Genomic DNA, 20,342 nt, shown 5'->3' with positions numbered 1-20,342 from the left:
GCACGTCTTACGATATATGCGGCAAGTAGAAAATTTTAAGACGGTTCTTCTAAGATATTTTTGGCTATTGCGCTCTCCCAGTTTGTAAAATTAACTCTTTATATGTGCACTACCACCTCGCAAAAATGACCCCGAAGTTCACTTACCAAAGTCTGCCTTCTCCTTGTTAGTTATTCTGACTACTTTGCAAAATTAGCTGTATTGTCGTCTTAATTGAAAACAATAACGAGTAAGCATGTTTGTTACGATAAGTTAACTATTAAAATCAGAAAATTACCAACTATAAGCATGACATGGGAAATGGAAATATAAAGGTAACCAAAAAAGTTCTGTCGCTTTTCACCCACCACCTTCGAACATCGATATGCCACCTAAGACGTACCTGCAAGATCAAAAATAGTCCCATCAGCATCGAAGACCTTCTGCCAACGTTCTGAAAGGACACAGATTCCATCGCGGTAGAACTTGGTGGGCCGTGAAGCGAAGATGATATCAAGTGCATTTTGCACTTCTACTAGGGATTTGAACTGGTGGATCCTTTAAGACGATTGTCCAAGGCATGGAACAGATGATAATCAGACAGTGCAAGGTCTGGGGAGTATGGCGGATGCAATAGTGTTTCCTATCCAAAGCTTGGAATGATGTTCCGGGTCATCCTAGCCACGTCAGGCTTAGCGTTGTCCTGTAGCAGGATGACTAATTTGCGATTCAGAAGTGCTGGCTCCAGAGTTTTGAATTTTTCGTAAACACGGTTCAAATGCTGACAGTACACAGTTGCATTTATGCTCTGACCAGCTGGTAGCAGTTCCCGATGCATGAAGCCGCGAGCAGTCCTCCAAACACAAGGAAGACCTTCGTCTGGTGCAGTGCTGGTTTTTCTGTTTAGGAACCGGTTCATGGGATGCTAACCAATGATGATGGCGCGCCGTGGAGCTTCGTACAGGACTCAGTTCTCATCACATGTCAACACCTTGTCCAGAAATGGCTCTTTTCTCTTCAAAGAAACACAGGTGTCTGCTCGCGTTGACTTCTGGCCCAGAGTCAAATAATGTGGGACCCAACTTGTAGTACATCCAAAGTTGATGGAGATGCTCTCGAATGGTTTCTCTACTTACACTGAATTGTATTCTTAGTTCCTCACATGTCTAGCCACTGCTCATCTCAATTGTTACCTCAAAAATCTTCGTTTTGTACATGTGTTAGTCTTACGGCACATGGTGCGTCTTCGAGTATTTCTCACCATCCTTAAACTTGTTAAACAACTGCTGCACTGTCTTCGTAGTCACGACGCTCTGACCAAAGGCCTGGTATATATGTCGCCCTTCTGCAGCGGCGTTTGATCCCAGTTTGAACTCGTACAGCATACATACCCTTATGACGCTCTGTGGAATTCCCATGTTCACTCTGTCCTTACACAAGTTTCCTATATAACTGAATTGCCACAACCATTTAGTATGTTGGATATACCCAGACCAACAACTGGACGGTGTTATGCATCAATTGACCGAGCGCCAAAACATGGTTCTGATATATTGAAGGAAATTCAAAACATGTTACTATTGCGATCCAGTTCTTGGCGCTTGGTCGAATAGCTTTTCCTGAACGTTTAAGCAAATAGTAGGGTTTTAAACATTTTTTAACATTATTTACGTTGTTTGCTACACACTAATGTAAAAATCAAAAACTGACCTCCGCCTTATCTTCATTCGCATTCAACTCAAGATGTGATGGTCAATTGAACACAGACCTTCACTAAAAGCGACAGAACTTTCTTGGTTACCTTTATATATATGTGAGCTTTATTCAGATAATGTAACAGGATGATGCTTTTCTGTCCCAAAATGTATGTTGATGTTTGAGAGTATCCTTTAAGATTAATATAGGATATGATGTGTATTATTTGTAAAGTTACTAGTGCAGTAAATCGAGTCATTGATGTGAAAAGATAGTCTATTTCAAAACTATTTTGTTGTTAGATTTCTGTTTTTACAAAATACACTAATACATATGGAAAGCATTTTTTAAAAAAGTCCGTGAGGAATGCTATAAACTTCCTGTTTTCATTGATGTTGTGAAAATGTTCGTGGAACTTGACCTTTCATGTGAAACATTAAATTTATTACATCTCCAAGTTCTACTAATAGAGAGAACGGCACTGTTTAGTATTCACATACAAAACTTGAAGCTTATAAATATTTTTAAAAATAATATGTTTCTTTGATATTTAACAAACTTTACCGATTATGCTCTCAGAAAATCTAATGTTGTAAGAAAGGCAATACTGTACTAGTTTCTGTTTCGTTTCTGTTTAAAACATTGCGGCTCAAGTAGATTGTTTGCGTTTGCTGTGAGGGTCTGTGGTTCGATCCCAGGTCGTACGAGTTTAGTGCAGAACAGTGCAGATTCGTGTTTCTTGTGGGAATTTTGCGGTTCCTTTCTGTTTCCTCATTTCACCATTTTTCATTAATGTTCACTGTGTTTTAACATGGCAACCAGGCGCGTACCCGGAAGTTTTTGTTAAGGTGGGCCGAGGGGTAAAATATTACAACCCACTACGTCTATGTAGTATTCAACGGGTATTATTCTGTACCCAATAAGTAATTGTAAAATACTTACACCTATATTTTCAGAAAGAAAAATGATGGAAGTAGATTATTTTTATAAGAGAAAGAGTACAGATGAAGTGTAAAATCAAATGTTCGTGCTACATCAATCATCTCACCGTTAAACAAGTATCGTTTTATTAAGAAAGTCCAAAAATGCGGTTTTCGTGTTCTTCATTTTTGTACATAATTTTGAAAGCCCCACTTGGTGTAAATGGAACGTAACGCCATCTGTTCTCCTTGTCGATCATCTGTTGTAATGGGGCTCAATTATCATCTCATGAAAAACACATCTTTTTAAGAAAATAATATATTTTGTCCTCTTGCTTGTAAACCTACGAAAATGGAGTTACGTTCCTCTGGTTCTCATGCGACGAAATGTATGTTAAGTTAGGAAGTTCTTTTTTTTATGAAGGGGGGGGGTCCGGACCCGGTGGAACCCCGTGCATACGCCCCTGATTGCAACTCATCTTATTTTCGCTAAACACCTTTATACAGTCATAATTTCAGGCCGATTTCCTCAGAAAGAAAACAGAGACGAGATAAAGTAAAAATATTTTAACGAAGGAGTTTTGGGGGGTGAAATTTTCCAATGGAGCACATCTTTAGACAATCACTGCCTTTATATTATATGAAACCGCACAAATTACTGGGGACACGGGTGGCTCAGAAGTAGAGGGCGGTATTCAGAGAGAATTCGTTAATCGAAGGTTAGTCATAGACTAGTTAGTAGGCATACTAACTCTTTACTAAAGAAGGTGCACGTTATGGTATTCAGAGTCTACTTTGAGTACAACTAAAAAGATGATTTGAGTATGATTAACTTATATAACTCCAATGCATCGGGCGAGGAAAATAAATGTGGCAACTACGGAAAAGAAGATGAGCGCATGCGTAGTCTGTAAAAATGAAAATATATGAAATACGAAATGTAGTGTCGCACGCTAAACCGTGGGTAAAAAATTAGCTTCTGATCTAGATTAATTAGTCACATGTGATTAACTTCGACAAATACTACATCCTAATCAGAGACTCTGAATACAATTTTGATAACCATCCGTTAGTCAACCCCGTACTATGACGTTAATCAGACGTCAAAACGACTCTGCATAAGGCTCAGAAAGTTTATCTCTAATTCGAAGGTTCCTGGTTCGATCCCAAACTATGTAAGCTTGTGATGGGCAACTTTGTTTTTTTCGGGATTCTTCCATAATAATTTGTCTCCTTTATTCTACAGGGCATAACTGTAGATAATAAAACTGAAAGATAGTCAAAAAATACTTCTCTAACTTTTCATGCCATGTCATATTGCTATGATGATTGGAATGAAGAGGTCGGTGTCAAATATAGAAGTAGGAGGGTAGAAATAGAACAGATGACTAGTTTTCGTTACCTAGGTAATATTATTAATAATGATATGAAATGTGAACGCGAAATAAAAGCATGGATAGGAATGGCGAAAGAGGCCTGTAGGAGGAAGAAAATTCTATTTTGTGAGATCTTGAACAAAAAGTTGAGAAAAAGACTCATAAAATGCTTCGTGTGGAGTATTGTTCTGTATGGGGCAGAAACATGGACATTACGGAAAAATGATGAAAAACGACTGCAAGCTTTCGAAATGTGGGCGTGGAGAAGAATGAAGAGAATTAGCAGCAGAAAACGAGAAAACGAATGAGAGGGTATTAGAAATGGTAGGGGAGAAAAGAACAATTTTAGTTATTATTAAGAAGAGGAAGAGAAACTGGTTGGGACATTTGGTAAGAAGGAACTGTATCATGAGGGACGTACTAGAGGAAATGGGGGAAGACAGAGAGGAAGGGGACGAAGGAGACTACAACTAATAAACGATATCAAAACAGAGAAATCGTATGTGAAGACGAAGAGGTTAGCGGAAGACCGTGAAGCATGGATGGTCTCGGTGGCAGCAAGTGACCTGCCAACAATGGCAGAATACTTATGATGATATTACAAACTGGGTCAATCCACGCCAAATCATCACAAAAAAAGGACTTTTTAACCTCACCATCTCAGATTGTGACGAAAGTTGGTGAAAACCAAGGCCTTGTGGAGTAAACAACATTTGCCAAGTTCTAAGCTCCTGTGACAAGTAGGTTCAGATAGCAGTGTTGCCAACCTGGCAAAAAGTGTCATTTTTCGCAAACATGCTAAATGAAAAAAGAATCATAACTTCGCTCCTAATTTAGATAGAAACGTCATACTTGGCTTATTGTACAAGTGAAGGAATGCCCTTTCAACAAAAATAGGTGCAGACCATTTCTGTTATTTTTTGAGTTTAAAGTCACATACTGTGACCTTTGACCTCAAATATCTGAAAAATGCATTTTTGATTTTCGTCAGAAAACTACATTTTGTGTAGTGTCATGGTGTCCACCTGTTGTGTAAATTTCATGTTGGGATGACTACGGGAATAGGAGTTACAAAGTAATAAACCCAGCAGACTTCAATAAAAAAAAAGCCATATTAAACGGTTTCTTTTGGTTTGATTTAGTTTAACGTCCCATGATTATGCTTGCTAAGCTAAAGAAGACGTGGACCTACTGATTAGAATTGAATTCGAACCACTTTGGTCCTTCAACTGTACCCATGCCGGGAATCGAACCAAGGCCGGAACCACACGAACCAAGGCCAAGCGTGCTAGCCACTACACCAAGCGGGTGTTACCATATTAAATGGGTGGATATGATGCGACACAAGTAAATATTGCACATTTTAAATTGGTACTCACTTAAAGTGAAGAGCGTCTTGTTTTATCCTTTGCATTCTCTCTTGCGTGGTAATAACGTCTGTAGCGGGTAAATTATATGTGTGACCAGTAGTAGAGCATGGGTCCACTGAAGCAAAGACATGAGTGATTGGAAGAGTTAGAACAACAGAAGGTTGGGGATGTAAGATGGGCAAGTTGTTGAAAAATGCGGAGGTCTGATTATAATTATCAATGTACCACCACTGCCTGTCAATTATGATGTGCAACCCAGCTCAAGTGCAGTCCTTCTTCCAGCAGTACACTGCATGCCTAGGAGGTGATAAGGTTCTTCATTCTGGATAATGTTCTACAACAGAATGCAATTGAACATGTTACCTTCAAATAGTGGGTTACTTCTAATGGATATGCCCTTGAGACATTAGTGAAGCCAACTAACGAATTTGTCGATTTATTTATTTCTAAATTAACACTCTTGCAGGCACATGCTTTTATTGCAACCCAACAGACAAGGTACATGAAGGAGACCAGAGATAGGTTAACTGTAGGTGGAGTTGTTGTTATATGTGACTTTGCGGAAAATTATTCCTTCATTTTGCAAGACGAGGTCAAGTTTTCCATTGGAAAAATGCACAAGCCACTGTTCATCCATTTGTTGTTTATTTCCGTGAAACCCCTGCAGGTGGAATCACACACACTAACATTATTGTCTGGGACTGCATGCAACATGACACCACTGCTGTACATATGTTTCAGAAGAGACGTTTGATTACGTTTTCGAAAGAAAACATCAACGCAGTATCTAAGATAAATTACTTTTCTGATGACAGGGGTGCACAATACAAGAAGAGGGAAAACTTCACAAATTTGCTGCCACCACTACGATGACTTTGGAATCCATGCTGCGTCGCAATTCTTTGCCACTTCCCATGGCAAGAGTAGCCTATCTGTGATGGGCTTGGAGGGACAATAAAGAGGCTAGCCGCTAAAACAAGTTTGTAGCACATATCTTCAAACCAAATAATTACTCCACAGCAACTGTTTGATAGGGCAGAGAAGAATGTGCACAACATAAACTTTGCGTATGTTACCCATCAACAAGTTACTGCTACAGATAAAGTTCTAAGTGCACGATTTGAAACAGCACGGCCAGTACCAGGAACACAAAAGTTTCATGCATTCATACCAGTACCAGTTGACAAGTTAGTTGCGAGGAGATATTCTACAGCTGTAGAAAGTGTAGTGCACCACCTTAACATATTATGAAACCAGTTTCACTGGAAGAAGCGAAAAGATTTATGACATGTGTTTATGATGATGCATGGTGCTTAGGACATGTGCTATGGTTCATCACCATTGTGTGTTTATCTCTAACCTCCTGATGTTCTGACACTTCCAATCACTCATGCTTTTGCTTTAGTGGAACCGTGCACAGCTACTGGTCGCATATATAATTTACTAGATACAGACGTTATTACCAAGCAAGAGAGAATGCAAAGGGTAAAGCAACACCTTCTTCACTTGTAGTTGAGTAGGGTCTACCATTTTGAAATGTGCAATATTTACTTGTTTAAAGGGGATTTATATTACACTTCAAAGATTCTTACATTATATCCACCCACTTAATATGGCATTTTTATTGAAGTCTGCTAAATTCATTACTTTGTAACTCCTATTCCCGTAGTCATCTCAACATGAAACTTACACAACAGATGAACACTATGACACCACACAAAATGTAGTTTTTTTTGGACAAAAATCAAAAATGCAATTTTCAGATATTTGAGGTCAAAGGTCACAGTATGTGACCTTGATCCCCAAAAGTAACAGAAATGGTCTGCACTTATTTTTTATTGAAAGGGGATTCCTTCAGCTTTACAACAAGCCCAGTATGACGTTTCTATCTAAATTAGGAGCGAAGTTAGTTTTTCATTTAGCATGTTTGCGAAAAATGACACTTTTTGCCAGATTGGTAACACTGCTATCTGACAACTACTTGTCACTGGAGCTTATAACTTGGCAAATGTTGTTTACTACACAAGGCCTTGCTTTTACCAACTTTCATGACAATCTGAGGTGGTGAGGTTTTTCGCTGTGATGATTTGGAATGGAATGACCCAACTACGAACTTACAATTTCTTTATATGCAAATTCTTGTGTTTCTTATAAAATTTATTTTTTCAAAAAGTGTTGAACACAAAACCTAGTAACACATTGTCGTTAGTTAAGCGTAAATGTAGTGCCTAGTAAACTTTAATAGGTAGTTGCGAATAAACTTTAATTTAATCAGGGACAACCAATAGATCTCGGTAAGTCTTTTTCTTTTGTTTTAGGATCTTACAAAAATGCTCATAAATGAACATGGATTAATTTGATTTGGAAAATGTGAATAAATAAAAAAACACTCCATAATCAAATAAAAGTTTGTGAAAAACTGCATTATTCTGGATGGTGTTATCCACGAGACAAGACGAGAATCGCGTAAACTTTGTAGAAGTTTTTTTTTTGTTTCGTCTCGATTTTCGGAAGTTTAGAAATGTTTCTCCTCTCGTTTTGTACAAAATTTATACTTTGATTCTTCTTCTAAATTTCATCTACAAGTTGTCAAGAATCGTTCCACTTCACGAGACATTCACGAAAGGTATGATATAACAATATTTAAATGATACGTATTATTAGAATATACGTTTTGTGTAATGATTTGCATATCTTTAAACATTGATAAATGCTCTTCATTATGTTCATAAATCACTTTATCAATTTATATGAAATGAAATGAAATATTTTAGTTTAACGTCCCACGATTATGCTCTTTAGGCTAAGGAGGACGATGATTAAGGCAAGTAGATGATGATGGAAGAATTGGTGGAATGACAAAGTTAGAGGAAACAAGAGTACCCCAAGAAAACTCACCGACACGATGTTGCCCACCACAAATTTACTTGGCCGGTGATCGAACCAGGTACCCCACGCATCAGAGGTAAGCACTCTACCACTGAGCCATCGTGCCCTCTTTATCAATTTATAGTTTTTATGCTATGAATCATATAACACTAAACAATGTTTGAGATCTAAGACCTTGGTGAACTAGTATTGATCACCCGATTCCAGAAATTTCTGATCGATTCGAGAATGTCTAAAATGAGACGAGAGTTGTATTGTTTCTCGTCTCGTCTCGAATTTTAAAATGTGCTTCTCTCCTGTTTTTCGTTACGAGACGAGAAATTTCTCGTCTCGTAAGCAACACTAATTTTATGAAAGCGAGCGAAGGAAGATAAGCTTAGAGTACTTACGTTCCGTGTGAGAAAGGCCGTTAAAAGAATTGGTGAAAACCATAAGCTTAAAATACGTACGGGTTGTGTGAGAATGACCGTTGAAAGAATTGGTGGAAGAGATAAGCTTAGAATACTTAACGTCCCGTATGAGAATGGCTGTTGAAAGAATTGGTGAAAGATATAAGCTTAGAATATTTAACGTCCCGTGTGAGAATGGCCGTTGAAAGAATTGGTGAAAGAGATAAGCTTAGAATATTTAACGTCTCGTGTGAGAATGGCCGTTGAAAGAATTGGTAAAAGAGATAAGCTTAGAATACTTAACGTCCCGTGTGAGAATGGCTGTTGAAAGAGTTGGTGAAAGATATAAGCTTAGAATACTTAACGTCCCGAGTGAGAATGGCCGTTGAAAGAATTGGTGAAAGAGATAAGCTTAAAATACAAGAATTGGTGAAAGAGATAAGCTTAGAATACTTAACGTTCCGTGTGAGAATGGCCGTTGAAAGAATTGGTGAAAGAGATAAGCTTAGAATACTTAACGTTCCGTGTGAGAATGGCAGTTGAAAGAATTGGTGAAAGAGATAAGCTTAGAGTACTTACGTCCCGTGCGAGAATGGCCGTTGAAATAATTGGTGAAAGAAAAAAATGAAATGAAATCTTTGAGTTGTACGTCCCACGGTTATGCCGGTTAGGCTAAAGGAGACGGTGATGATGAGAGATGAGTGAAATGGTGGAATGAAGAACGTGGGAGGAAACGAGAAAACCCCGAGAAAACCCACGAGCACGGTGTTTTTCCACCACAAAGTTCAGAATTGGTGAAAGAGATAAGCTTAGAATATTTAACGTCCCGTGTGACAATGGCCGTTGAGAGAATTGGTAAAAGAGATAAGCTTAGAATATTTAACGTCCCGTGTGACAATGGCCGTTGAGAGAATTGGTAAAAGAGATAAGCTTAGAATATTTAACGTCCCGTGTGAGAATGGCCGTTGAGAGAATTGGTAAAAGAGATAAGCTTAGAATATTTAACGTCCCGTGTGAGAATGGCCGTTGAGAGAATTGGTAAAAGAGATAAGCTTAGAATATTTAACGTCCCGTGTGAGAATGGCCGTTGAGAGAATTGGTGAAAGAGATAAGCTTAGAATATTTAACGTTCCGTGTGAGAATGGCCGTTGAAAGAATTGGTGAAAGAGATAAGCTTAGAATATTTAACGTTCCGTGTGAGAATGGCCGTTGAAAGAATTGGTGAAAGAGATAAGCTTAGAGTACTTAACGTTCCGTGTGAGAATGGCCGTTGAAAGAATTGGTGAAAGAGATAAACTTAGAGTACTTAACGTTCCGTGTGAGAATGGCCGTTGAAAGAATTGGTGAAAGAGATAAACTTAGAGTACTTAACGTTCCGTGTGAGAATGGCCGTTGAAAGAATTGGTGAAAGAGATAAACTTAGAGTACTTACGTCCCGTGTGAGAATGGCAGTTGAAAGAATTGGTGAAAGAACTCCTGTAACAGACGCCATTCCATTTGAAACGCCATTCAAAGTACCTAAAAAGAAAGATGAAAATATTACTTTCTACATCAGTAAACAGGGCAGATTATTATTACTAGTTTGGATTGACTCAGTACATCAACATGTTAAAAAGTAATATAATCCCTTTCTGAAATTATTTTTTATTGAAGTCCTTCACCGAATGAGATTGAAGCTAGGAATATTCTGACTTTTCTCTGACGGAACTTGACACCTATATAATTCCTGTTACATTATAAAAGCCTCAACTGAACTTAGCAAATAAATAAATAAATAAATAAATAAATAAATAAATAAAAAAGAAAATAAAAATAAAAATAAAACCTTTTACTTGAATTATCAAATCGTAAAGCTTATTCCAGGGTTGTATATTGATTTAATATTAATGAAAGGTTTTGTATATCACAAGGCAGAACGGAATTAATTAGTTTATTGACTTTAACGAAGGCTATATGAGACGATAGTTTATGGCTGAAATTGGATACGAGCTACTACTCCAGTTTCTATACATGCAAAATATACAATAATAACAATTAAACATTGGCTACATGCTTTAGTCACATGGTACACGCTAACATACGAATACAGTCTACATTTCAATTATAACTATTAGGATGAGTTCCCTCGTTGCTAAGCTGTTAGCGTACGCGCCTTTGGTGTAGAGGACACGGGTTCGATACCCGGCAGGAGCTCATGAGGTTCGGATTCGGAGGCCTACGTCTCATATAGCCTCGCTAGTGGAAGAGACGCTAAACAAAAACACAATAAAATACAAGTATTAGCCTGTTTCTTCCAAAACTATGCATGAATATATAAGGTATAAGTTACTTCATAATAGTTTTACCACAACAGCACCATATACATAAGAGACATAAAATAGGTAGACCTAGTTCACTGGTAAAAGAAAGAATTTCTTGATGTCGTCTTACCTGAGAAACTAGGAACTATATCGGTGAAAGCCTGAAAATGTCCTGACGCTATGGCTCCGTTCATTCCAAAAGATATCGCTAACACAATTACGGAAGCAGTTGCATCACATCCAAGGTAAGAAAATACTACCATGCCCAGTGCGGGAATAATGTGAGCTGTAAGAGAAGCATATGTGTGTATATTATTTAAGTACCATGGAAACACATCGCACAAAATCATTGTCAAACTGTACAATATGATATTACCATATCTATAAGGAAAAGATAAAAATGGTCGTGGATGAGTCATGTACTAATTCCATAGGTCTCATTTAGCTTAATAAAATGATATGGATACATGTAAATCCTTTTTCATGATTTTGGTGACGATCGAGAAAAACAAACATTTTTTTATAAATCTAAAAATCGATTTATGCAAAAAACGTTAGGGTGGCCCGAAAAAAGTCAAAATTGTTTTTTCAAGTCGTAACACTGTGGAAAAGTTGCGAATTGGGAAGACTAAAAACAGGGGTTAAAAATAAAATCGGTTTACATTTTCCGGTGGCGCATGTGCTCTAAAGTTTGCCAAAATTTGAAAAAAAAAACACTTTACGATACTTTTATAAGGATAACATTTATAAACAGTGGTCGAAGTGAGACGGTATGCGGTGGTATGCCATACCGCCTTTGGTTTTTCAGTAATTTGGACATACCAACTTTGGTTTTTCAGTGATTAAGACAATATATAAATAGCCGGCATGTTGAGTCAAAATCATAATAAAATATACCACCTCTGCTTTTTTTCCTAGTTCGAACACTGTCTACACTGAGAAAAATCCATTATCCGGACAGCGGTATATTGTACAAATACAAGGATTCGTTATGTTTACTAAGGAAATCTGTACGGAGAGTACTTTATCAATATGCTACACAAGTATTGCCTTTTATCCGCTTAGATATTACATCATGTCGCTGCAGGATGTCTGACATCTAACAATCTTCTGTATTTTACATACGTATACGTATGTTAAATACTTCAGCTATATGTTATATACGTCCATCTGTGTGTGAGGTCCTGACCTCCTATAGACACCTATTTCTTGCACCATAGATGACGTCATGAAACAACGGTCGTTTGCTTGCGAGTTGGTTTATAAACGAGGTTGTTTACAAACGGAAAAGAAGAGTGGAAGGAAACAAAAGCCTGGGTAAGTGCAATAGTAAACTATCACTTTAGTTAAATATTCCATTAATTATATATTCCTTTAGTATAACTTGCTTTAATATAGTACTAAACAAGTAATGTGATTTATGACTACAATTCTTACTATGGTAACTCGTTAATGGTTGAGGAGAAAGGAATGGGTTAATCTGAATTTTGAGACATCTTTGAATATTAATGTTTTGTAACTTTTTACATTTCAATGTACTCAAAATGAATGTTATGTGTATATTAATTCCTTTTTATATGTGACGGTTTATTACTTGATGGAGATTTACTACAGGACTGCTTAACATAATTGCTAAGAAACCGTTTTCAGCGCGAACATTTTCTTGTGTAGTGAATGAAGATTTAGGATTTAGATTTCTGGGCTTTCGGCATCAATGACCTTGTTAGCCCGTCACATGTGAGTTATGACGTCCCTCGGTGAGCACACTATCCGGGGAAAGGGAAGGAAGCAAACGGCCTGGGATCTAGACCTATATGTTGGGTACCACCCGGCATTTGCCTGGTGTGAAATGAGGAAAACCCAAGAAAGCCTCATTCAGGATGGACTTAAAAGCTTTTGATACTTTTTCGACCGAGTGCCCCTACCGGAATCGAACCTGGGTCCGCTCGTACCGAAGGCGAGAGCGTTAGCAACTACGCTACGCGGAGCCACTTGTGTCTAGAAAATTTATTTTTACTAGGATATTTGCAACAACATTTATTTCATTTCTTTGTTTATTTTTCTTTTTCTTTTTTGTTTTTTAACAATAAAACAAAACATATTTTGCAGCCTCACTGAAATTTAAAAACAGCAGTCAGTTCTTTTTGTTTTGTTTTGTTTTGCTTGTTATGTTCTCTAGTTAACTAATATTTGAGTTACTGAGAATTAAAACATTATTATTATTGTTTCATAATTTTGGAACCAAAAATTAGATGTTTTTCTTTTTTTTCCTTGTGTTGACGTCATTGTGGCAAGTTGGGGTGTTTCTATCGTACCTTGGCATTAATTTGGTTACTAGCACTTAGTTTCAAGGTCATAAGTTGCAAACCGCTTGAAACAGCTACTACACAGCTTGAAGAGTTAGGAGTGTCAGGCGTTTGACTTGCAGCTTTCGTTACAGCGTCTGAATTGCAGTATTGGATTGCGTCCAGCTTCTATCGCTGGTAAAAAAGTTATATCGCTTTCGTAATATGGTAAGAAATACAATGTAACAGTTAGGTATAGTATATATGACTAGTTTAATCAGTCGGAAATTACTGTTTCCTTGTCTTATTCTTTCGATTATGTTTAAGTACTGTGACTTGTAATGTATTCAGAATCTAGTCATTTATTATTATTATTATTATTATTATTATTATTATTATTATTATTATTATTATTATTATTATGTTATTGTTCCCTTGCTTTGGTTATTATTTTTACTTCACGGCATTGTAGTTTTGTTTTTACGAATTTAATTTTTCACTTGTTATCTACTGGAGCATGCTGGGAGTTTGCTGGCTCGCAATGTAAAAATTCTCATATGCTTCAGTTGACGTAATTGACTGGTGAGTTAACTTCATTTTTTTATAGCTCATCAATTATCTATAGCTTTGTGATAGTATAATCGAGTCTTGCCAGTAATATACGTATTGCAGATAAGTTTAAAATATATACATATATTTATGTGAATATTCCGAGTATTAGTTCATACATTTTTCATACATAATAATAATAATTATAATTATTTGTCATTTTTTTATCTTTTGGCTGACGCCATTTTTGTAACAAAAGGAGAAGGACTATTGTGTCCTCGTGGTTAAGGTAATTTTGAACAAAATTAAAAATATTACATATCCACAACTCAGAGTTGACAAAACTAAATTGCGTTTAGTTTCTTGTTGAATATTTTTGATAATTAAAGATTATATGTACAATTGTTAATTTTTGACTTTTTTAATATTTCTAAAAATCAGCAGTATAACCTCTATAGTATATAAAATTCATGTATGTATATTGGCCAGAAACTAAATTAGATTCTCGGGAAGTTAAATAACTCATCCAGATGTGTAGCGGTTTTGTCTCTCTAGCCTTACGACTTGCTTTCCAATACAGGTTTGGATTTATTCAATTTTGTCTTGGGTGGGTTGTGGGGGTGGAGAGGGAAAATGGTTACATATAATAGATTACGTCAACTCACTCTCGTATGTTTTTGTTTCTGGCCTTTAATCGAACTAGCTCGGGGGCATTTAGTCTTTGCTATTACTTGTATTTGTTTGATAGTGAAAGAAACCTGTCTGTTTCTCGTGTTATCAATTGGATTATAAACAACAGGTGTAGATTGCTGGTGTGTAGCCTTGAACTTACGAATACAGGTACGTGCTATTATTTTAATAGGAAAAAAAAAAGCGACAGCTATATTCTGTTAAGGTCTTACAAACTTCATTTATTTGTTTTGTCAACAAATATTTGTAATAATTCATAATGTCAGAATCTGAAGAAGATAAGGACTTGCACCTTACTCGTTCCGGAAAGGTATGGGGTTCAAAACCCGAAGCGAAGTCACAAGTTACTCAAACCGATTTTGTGTCAGGAGGTGATAGTGGGACTAGTAAACATATGATAGGCGGACAAACACTACCTTATATGAATGAGAGTTCGGGTTCAATCCCTCATAGCAAATTAGAACAAAATGTACAATTGAAGCTTATTGATATGTATGTGAATCAACTTCCGATGTGTGATGGTACAGTGCCCGACCAATTGTATACATTTTTAGTCCAATTGAGTGAATTGGACGAGTTGAACATTTTTCCTTTCGAATGTTTAATGTTGGCAGTGAGATCCAGGATGAGAAATCCTCTTAGTGATATTTTTACTGAAGCGTGTTCTTTAGCTAGCGCTTGGGACCCTGTATGTAGGCACGTTGTTCGGCAGTTAATTTCTGACTGTGCTCAACATCACCTTATGGTTACTAACTTTTATCGTCCCCAAGCTCCACGTGAACGTATTAAGGATTATGTAAAGAGGGTGTGTACTAGTGTAAAAATTTTAGATCTTACAGTGGGTGAAGAAAGTATATTGCGTGCAATTGCTTCGGGTGTTACTCCCAGTGTTAGGGAGAAATTATTCTATGCTGGAATGCCTAAATCCATGAGAGACTTTGAACAATTATTGGAACAGTATATGAAGCATGAACTTTATTCTCTGCAATTCAATAATTCGTTTCAACCCACATCGTCCTCTACGAGAACTGCTACTGATAGTGCTTCCCCCTCGTTTCATAAATCTAGATCGGGGCATTATTTTTCTCCAAAAGGTGGTAGAACTTTTCACAATAAAGATAGTGCTGCGCGCTTGCCTTCGTCTTCCTTTAATTCTAAGAACACAAAAGGACATTCGTATAATACTGAAGGCCAGGGACGCTTCAGTACCATTTCACAAGAGACTAATAGAGGTGTTTATGTGTTAATTAAGCTGTTTAGTAAACAATATCATGCTTGTATAGACTCAGCATCTTCAATCAATTTAATAAATAATGAGGTGTTTCAGTTTTTGAAAACAAAAATGAACTTAAAAATTATTCCTAAAACATTTAAAGGAAAGGCAGTTAATAATACCGAACTTGTGTTAGACAAGTGTGTACGATTCAGTTTTAAAATACAAAACAAACTTATTAGTGTGCGCTCATTTGTCTATCCAGAACTTGAATTTCCTGTTTTATTGGGTTTGGAATTTTTGAATGATGCTCAGTGCTACATGGACTTTAAGAGTAAATCTTTAAAACTTCAACGCTATCAACTGTCTATTCCCCTACTTACGGGAATAACAACTCAACTCCCCCCACCCTCCCCTGGATCTTTTTCCAACATGGATACTGGTGCCTTTGATTCTACTTGCAGGAAGTCTGTCGATGAAGGGCACCCAATACACGCTCTTTTTGGAGATGCTGTCACCTCAGATACTTCCTGCGCAGTTCGAAAGTTTAACAATCCGGAGGATCGTCGATCTAAGGCTACAACTGTTTATTCTGTTGCTGGGGCACAGTGGAAGGATTTACATTCTCGGCTATCTGAGGGGAACCTGATTCCTGGCGTTTCTGGTGAGGTAGATGTCCCGGTAAGATACGCCACTGACACTCAAAATCAGCAGGTGAGGTCTTTATCTATTAATAAGTATGACAATCGAGAGTCCACACGTTCAGCGAGTGCTTATCATTTGCCAGCGAAAAATGAAAGTTTATCAACTAAAAGACAAAATAAAAATAACAGCTGTTTTCCTATACACCTGTTTGTGCCAGACATTCAACCAGTGGAATATGAAATGTACTGTTGTAGTTTAGATAACGCAGCCACTTTGGCTAGTAGTGTTAATATGAATAGTATTATAAATGGTGTTGATAAAAAGTTGCTTGTTTCAAATCCTACATTAAGCTCGTTTGTTCAATATATGTGTGATGAATTTAAGGAAGTTCTTACAGACAAAATAGGTAAGGTTACCAATTTTGAATATCACTTAAAATTAAAGGATAACACAGTTGTTTGTGAAAAACAATATCCATTGTCGAAAGCTCACAGAAATGAGATGAGAAAATTTATAGAAGAATATAAGCGTAATGGGGTCATTCAAGAAGCGAATTCTGATTACCGTTCTCCTTGTTTCATTGTTAAAAATTCTAAAGGTGAAGGTAGAGTAGTTTTAAATTACGCGAAATTAAATGAGCATTTAATGGGTGACAATATGATCTGTCCTAATGTAGAAGAGTGTATGGCTTCACTAGCTAACGCTAAGATAATATCACATATTGATGCCAAGCGGAGTTTTCATCAAATTGTCCTTGCAGAAAGTAGTAGGGCCTACACGGCCTTTGCTTTTGAGGGGAAAACCTATGTGTGGAATAGAATCCCTATGGGAATAAAGATAGGAAGTCAAGCAATTACTCGTGTTTTGTATGATGTGCTGGGTGATCTAAAAGGAAAGGGTGTTGATTTCTATATTGACGATATTGTCCTAACTTCTTCAGATGTAGAATCTCACAAGAATTTGTTGCTTGAGGTATTTTCTAGGTTGCGTTCTAGAGGGATAACGGTCTCGCCTCAAAAGTGTAAGCTGTTTCAAACTTCTATTCAGTATTTGGGTTTTTTGTTTTCTGATGGTAATGTTTCATTACTCCCTGAGCGTATTGAGGCGATCCGTCGATTGCCACCCCCCCGTTGTAGAAGAGGGGTTCAGAAATTATTGGGAGCTCTGGGGTATTATGCGAAACATTGTCCTAATTATGCGGAAATAATGTCTCCTATTACGGAGTTAAAATCTCCTAAGAAAAAATTTGAGTGGGGGCCTAGGCAGGTCGATGCCTTTAAAAGAATAAAGGAAGCCTTTGAAGAAAATATAATACTAAAGGTTCCTGACTTTAATAAGAGATTTTATCTTCAGGCAGATGCTTCTTTAAAATGCCTGGCTGCGACAATCTCACAAAAGACAACTGATGGTTCAATGCTCCCTATTGCTTTTTACTCTAAACGTTTAAAGGAGGCTGACGCTAATCGTACAATCTTTGAACTGGAACTGCTTAGTATCTTTAATGCAGTGATTAGATTTCAGCAGTTCTTGGTAAATGAATTTACTATCCTTACTGACAATGAGTTTGGTACATATGTTACGCAATCCTAAGAAAGTATCTCGTTATGGTAACATAATTCAGAGACTTTTTGAGTTCAATTTTAAAATTGAACATATTACCTCGGGACAGAATTTAATACCGGATTTTCTCACCCGTATATATGACACCAATTTGTATGATGTGTTAGATGAACCACTGGATGAAGATGTTTATGCTAAGAATTTTATTTGTAGTTTGCGAGATTTGCCTCTAGCCTATGGCGATATTAGGAATTATCAAAAAACTGAATCTGATACGAAAGACATATATCAACAAGTGGCTAATAATGGAAATAAGTTGGGTGATTATAGAATAGAAAATGGTATTCTTTACCAGCGAACTAAAGCTCGTAATGTTCAGTATAAAATATTGTTACCTTTGGGTTTGAGAAATATGATCATGAGTTACTATCACGAATTTCAGCTAACGGGCAATCATATTGGTTATTTTAAAACTTTATGTAAAATTCGTAGGCTTTTCACTTGGCCGAATATGATGGCTGATATCAAGTCTTTTGTAACCACTTGCCATACGTGCCAAATTTCGAAACCTAGACTAGCCAAACCACAAGGGGAATTAATATCTAAATATAATAAGATTCCTAATGGGCATCTATTTGCCGATTTAGCTGGTCCTCTCCCCACTAGTTCTGGCTATTCTTATGTGTTATTGGTACTTGATAACTGTACACGTTTTTTGCATTTAGTTCCATTGCGGAAGGCCAATAGCACTATTATTACACGCGAATTATATAACATTTTTTGTAAATTTGGTTTCGCGTTTTCTCTCACTACGGACAGGGCTTCTTATTTCACAAGTTATACCTTCAGGTCTTTCCTGCATGGCTTAGGTATTAAGCATATACGCAGTTCACCCTATTTTCCTGGGGGAAACGCCGTGGAACGGTACGTGCAGGTTTTGAAAACGGCTATCAGAAGTTATTTTCATGACAAACAAGACAAGTGGTCGAGTTATTTAAAAGAATTACAATTTGGCATTAATGCGGCAGTTCATTCAGAACTTAAATTTAGCCCGTTTCGTTTGTATATGGGAAGAGAACCCATTGATCCCTTAATGGCTAGGTGGGATATTTCTGATAACGATATTGTAGCTCCTGAGGCCAAGGATATTTGGTCTAAGGTATTTCACAATATGGAAAAAGTATGGAATGAACGAAGACGTATTTATAATAAACGAGTAACTCCAGTAACATTTTCAGAAGGGGATAAAGTGCTGTATCGCTCTCATATTCTGTCGTCTAAGAAAGATGCGATTAATAAATCCTTGTCGCCCTTATGGGTTGGGCCCGTGGTTATTGAGTCGTTTTTGAGTAAAAATACAGCTTTGTTATTCAATGAATCTCAAAATAGGAAGTTTCCTTATCATGTATCGTTATTAAAACGCTACTTACCTCGGATGCATGTTAATGATCCTTAAGGTTTAAGAAGGTCTGGCATGACTACTAGATATATAATATTTACATATAAATATGTTTCGCTGGTTTTGTTGTGTTAATTGCACTTCATAATTTGTTTTTTGTGGCCACAAAAACGTCAAAATCACCTATATGTAATACTTATTTCCTTTGTATATATTTGGTAGTTGTTTCATTTACTATATATTATATATATGTATTTATGGTTTATATATTTTAATGATCTATTTTCTGAATAAGGTTGGTATCATTCTGGGCCTGAAAAAGTTCAGCCTGATCACCTGAACTTTTTCAGACGGAGGAGGGTGATATGTAATGTATTCAGAATCTAGTCATTTATTATTATTATTATTATTATTATTATTATTATTATTATTATTATTATTATTATGTTATTGTTCCCTTGCTTTGGTTATTATTTTTACTTCACGGCATTGTAGTTTTGTTTTTACGAATTTAATTTTTCACTTGTTATCTACTGGAGCATGCTGGGAGTTTGCTGGCTCGCAATGTAAAAATTCTCATATGCTTCAGTTGACGTAATTGACTGGTGAGTTAACTTCATTTTTTTATAGCTCATCAATTATCTATAGCTTTGTGATAGTATAATCGAGTCTTGCCAGTAATATACGTATTGCAGATAAGTTTAAAATATATACATATATTTATGTGAATATTCCGAGTATTAGTTCATACATTTTTCATACATAATAATAATAATTATAATTATTTGTCATTTTTTTTATCTTTTGGCTGACGCCATTTTTGTAACAAAAGGAGAAGGACTATTGTGTCCTCGTGGTTAAGGTAATTTTGAACAAAATTAAAAATATTACATATCCACAACTCAGAGTTGACAAAACTAAATTGCGTTTAGTTTCTTGTTGAATATTTTTGATAATTAAAGATTATATGTACAATTGTTAATTTTTGACTTTTTTAATATTTCTAAAAATCAGCAGTATAACCTCTATAGTATATAAAATTCATGTATGTATATTGGCCAGAAACTAAATTAGATTCTCGGG

The 20,342-nt window shown here is 36.5% G+C and overlaps 1 protein-coding gene across 1 annotated transcript in view; it reads right to left on the bottom strand.

Moving 5' to 3' along the window:
• The window catches only part of LOC145678800 (putative inorganic phosphate cotransporter), a 151,487-nt gene that overhangs the window by 7,408 nt on the left and 123,737 nt on the right, over positions 1-20,342 (bottom strand). The window contains exons 8-9 of the mRNA XM_081749317.1: positions 11,049-11,204; positions 10,051-10,136 (exon numbers count right to left, since the gene is read on the bottom strand). Of these exons, the coding sequence (XP_081605443.1) occupies positions 10,051-10,136; positions 11,049-11,204 (242 nt within the window). The remainder of the gene's footprint in view (positions 1-10,050; positions 10,137-11,048; positions 11,205-20,342) is intronic.

This window comes from Thermobia domestica, chromosome 2, assembly GCF_964235325.1.
Source record: "Thermobia domestica chromosome 2, izTheDome1.hap1.1, whole genome shotgun sequence".
In the NCBI taxonomy this organism is placed as follows: Eukaryota; Metazoa; Arthropoda; class Insecta; order Zygentoma; family Lepismatidae; genus Thermobia; species Thermobia domestica.
Note: the sequence above shows the minus strand (reverse complement) of the source record. Positions and strands in the feature narration are given on the sequence as shown.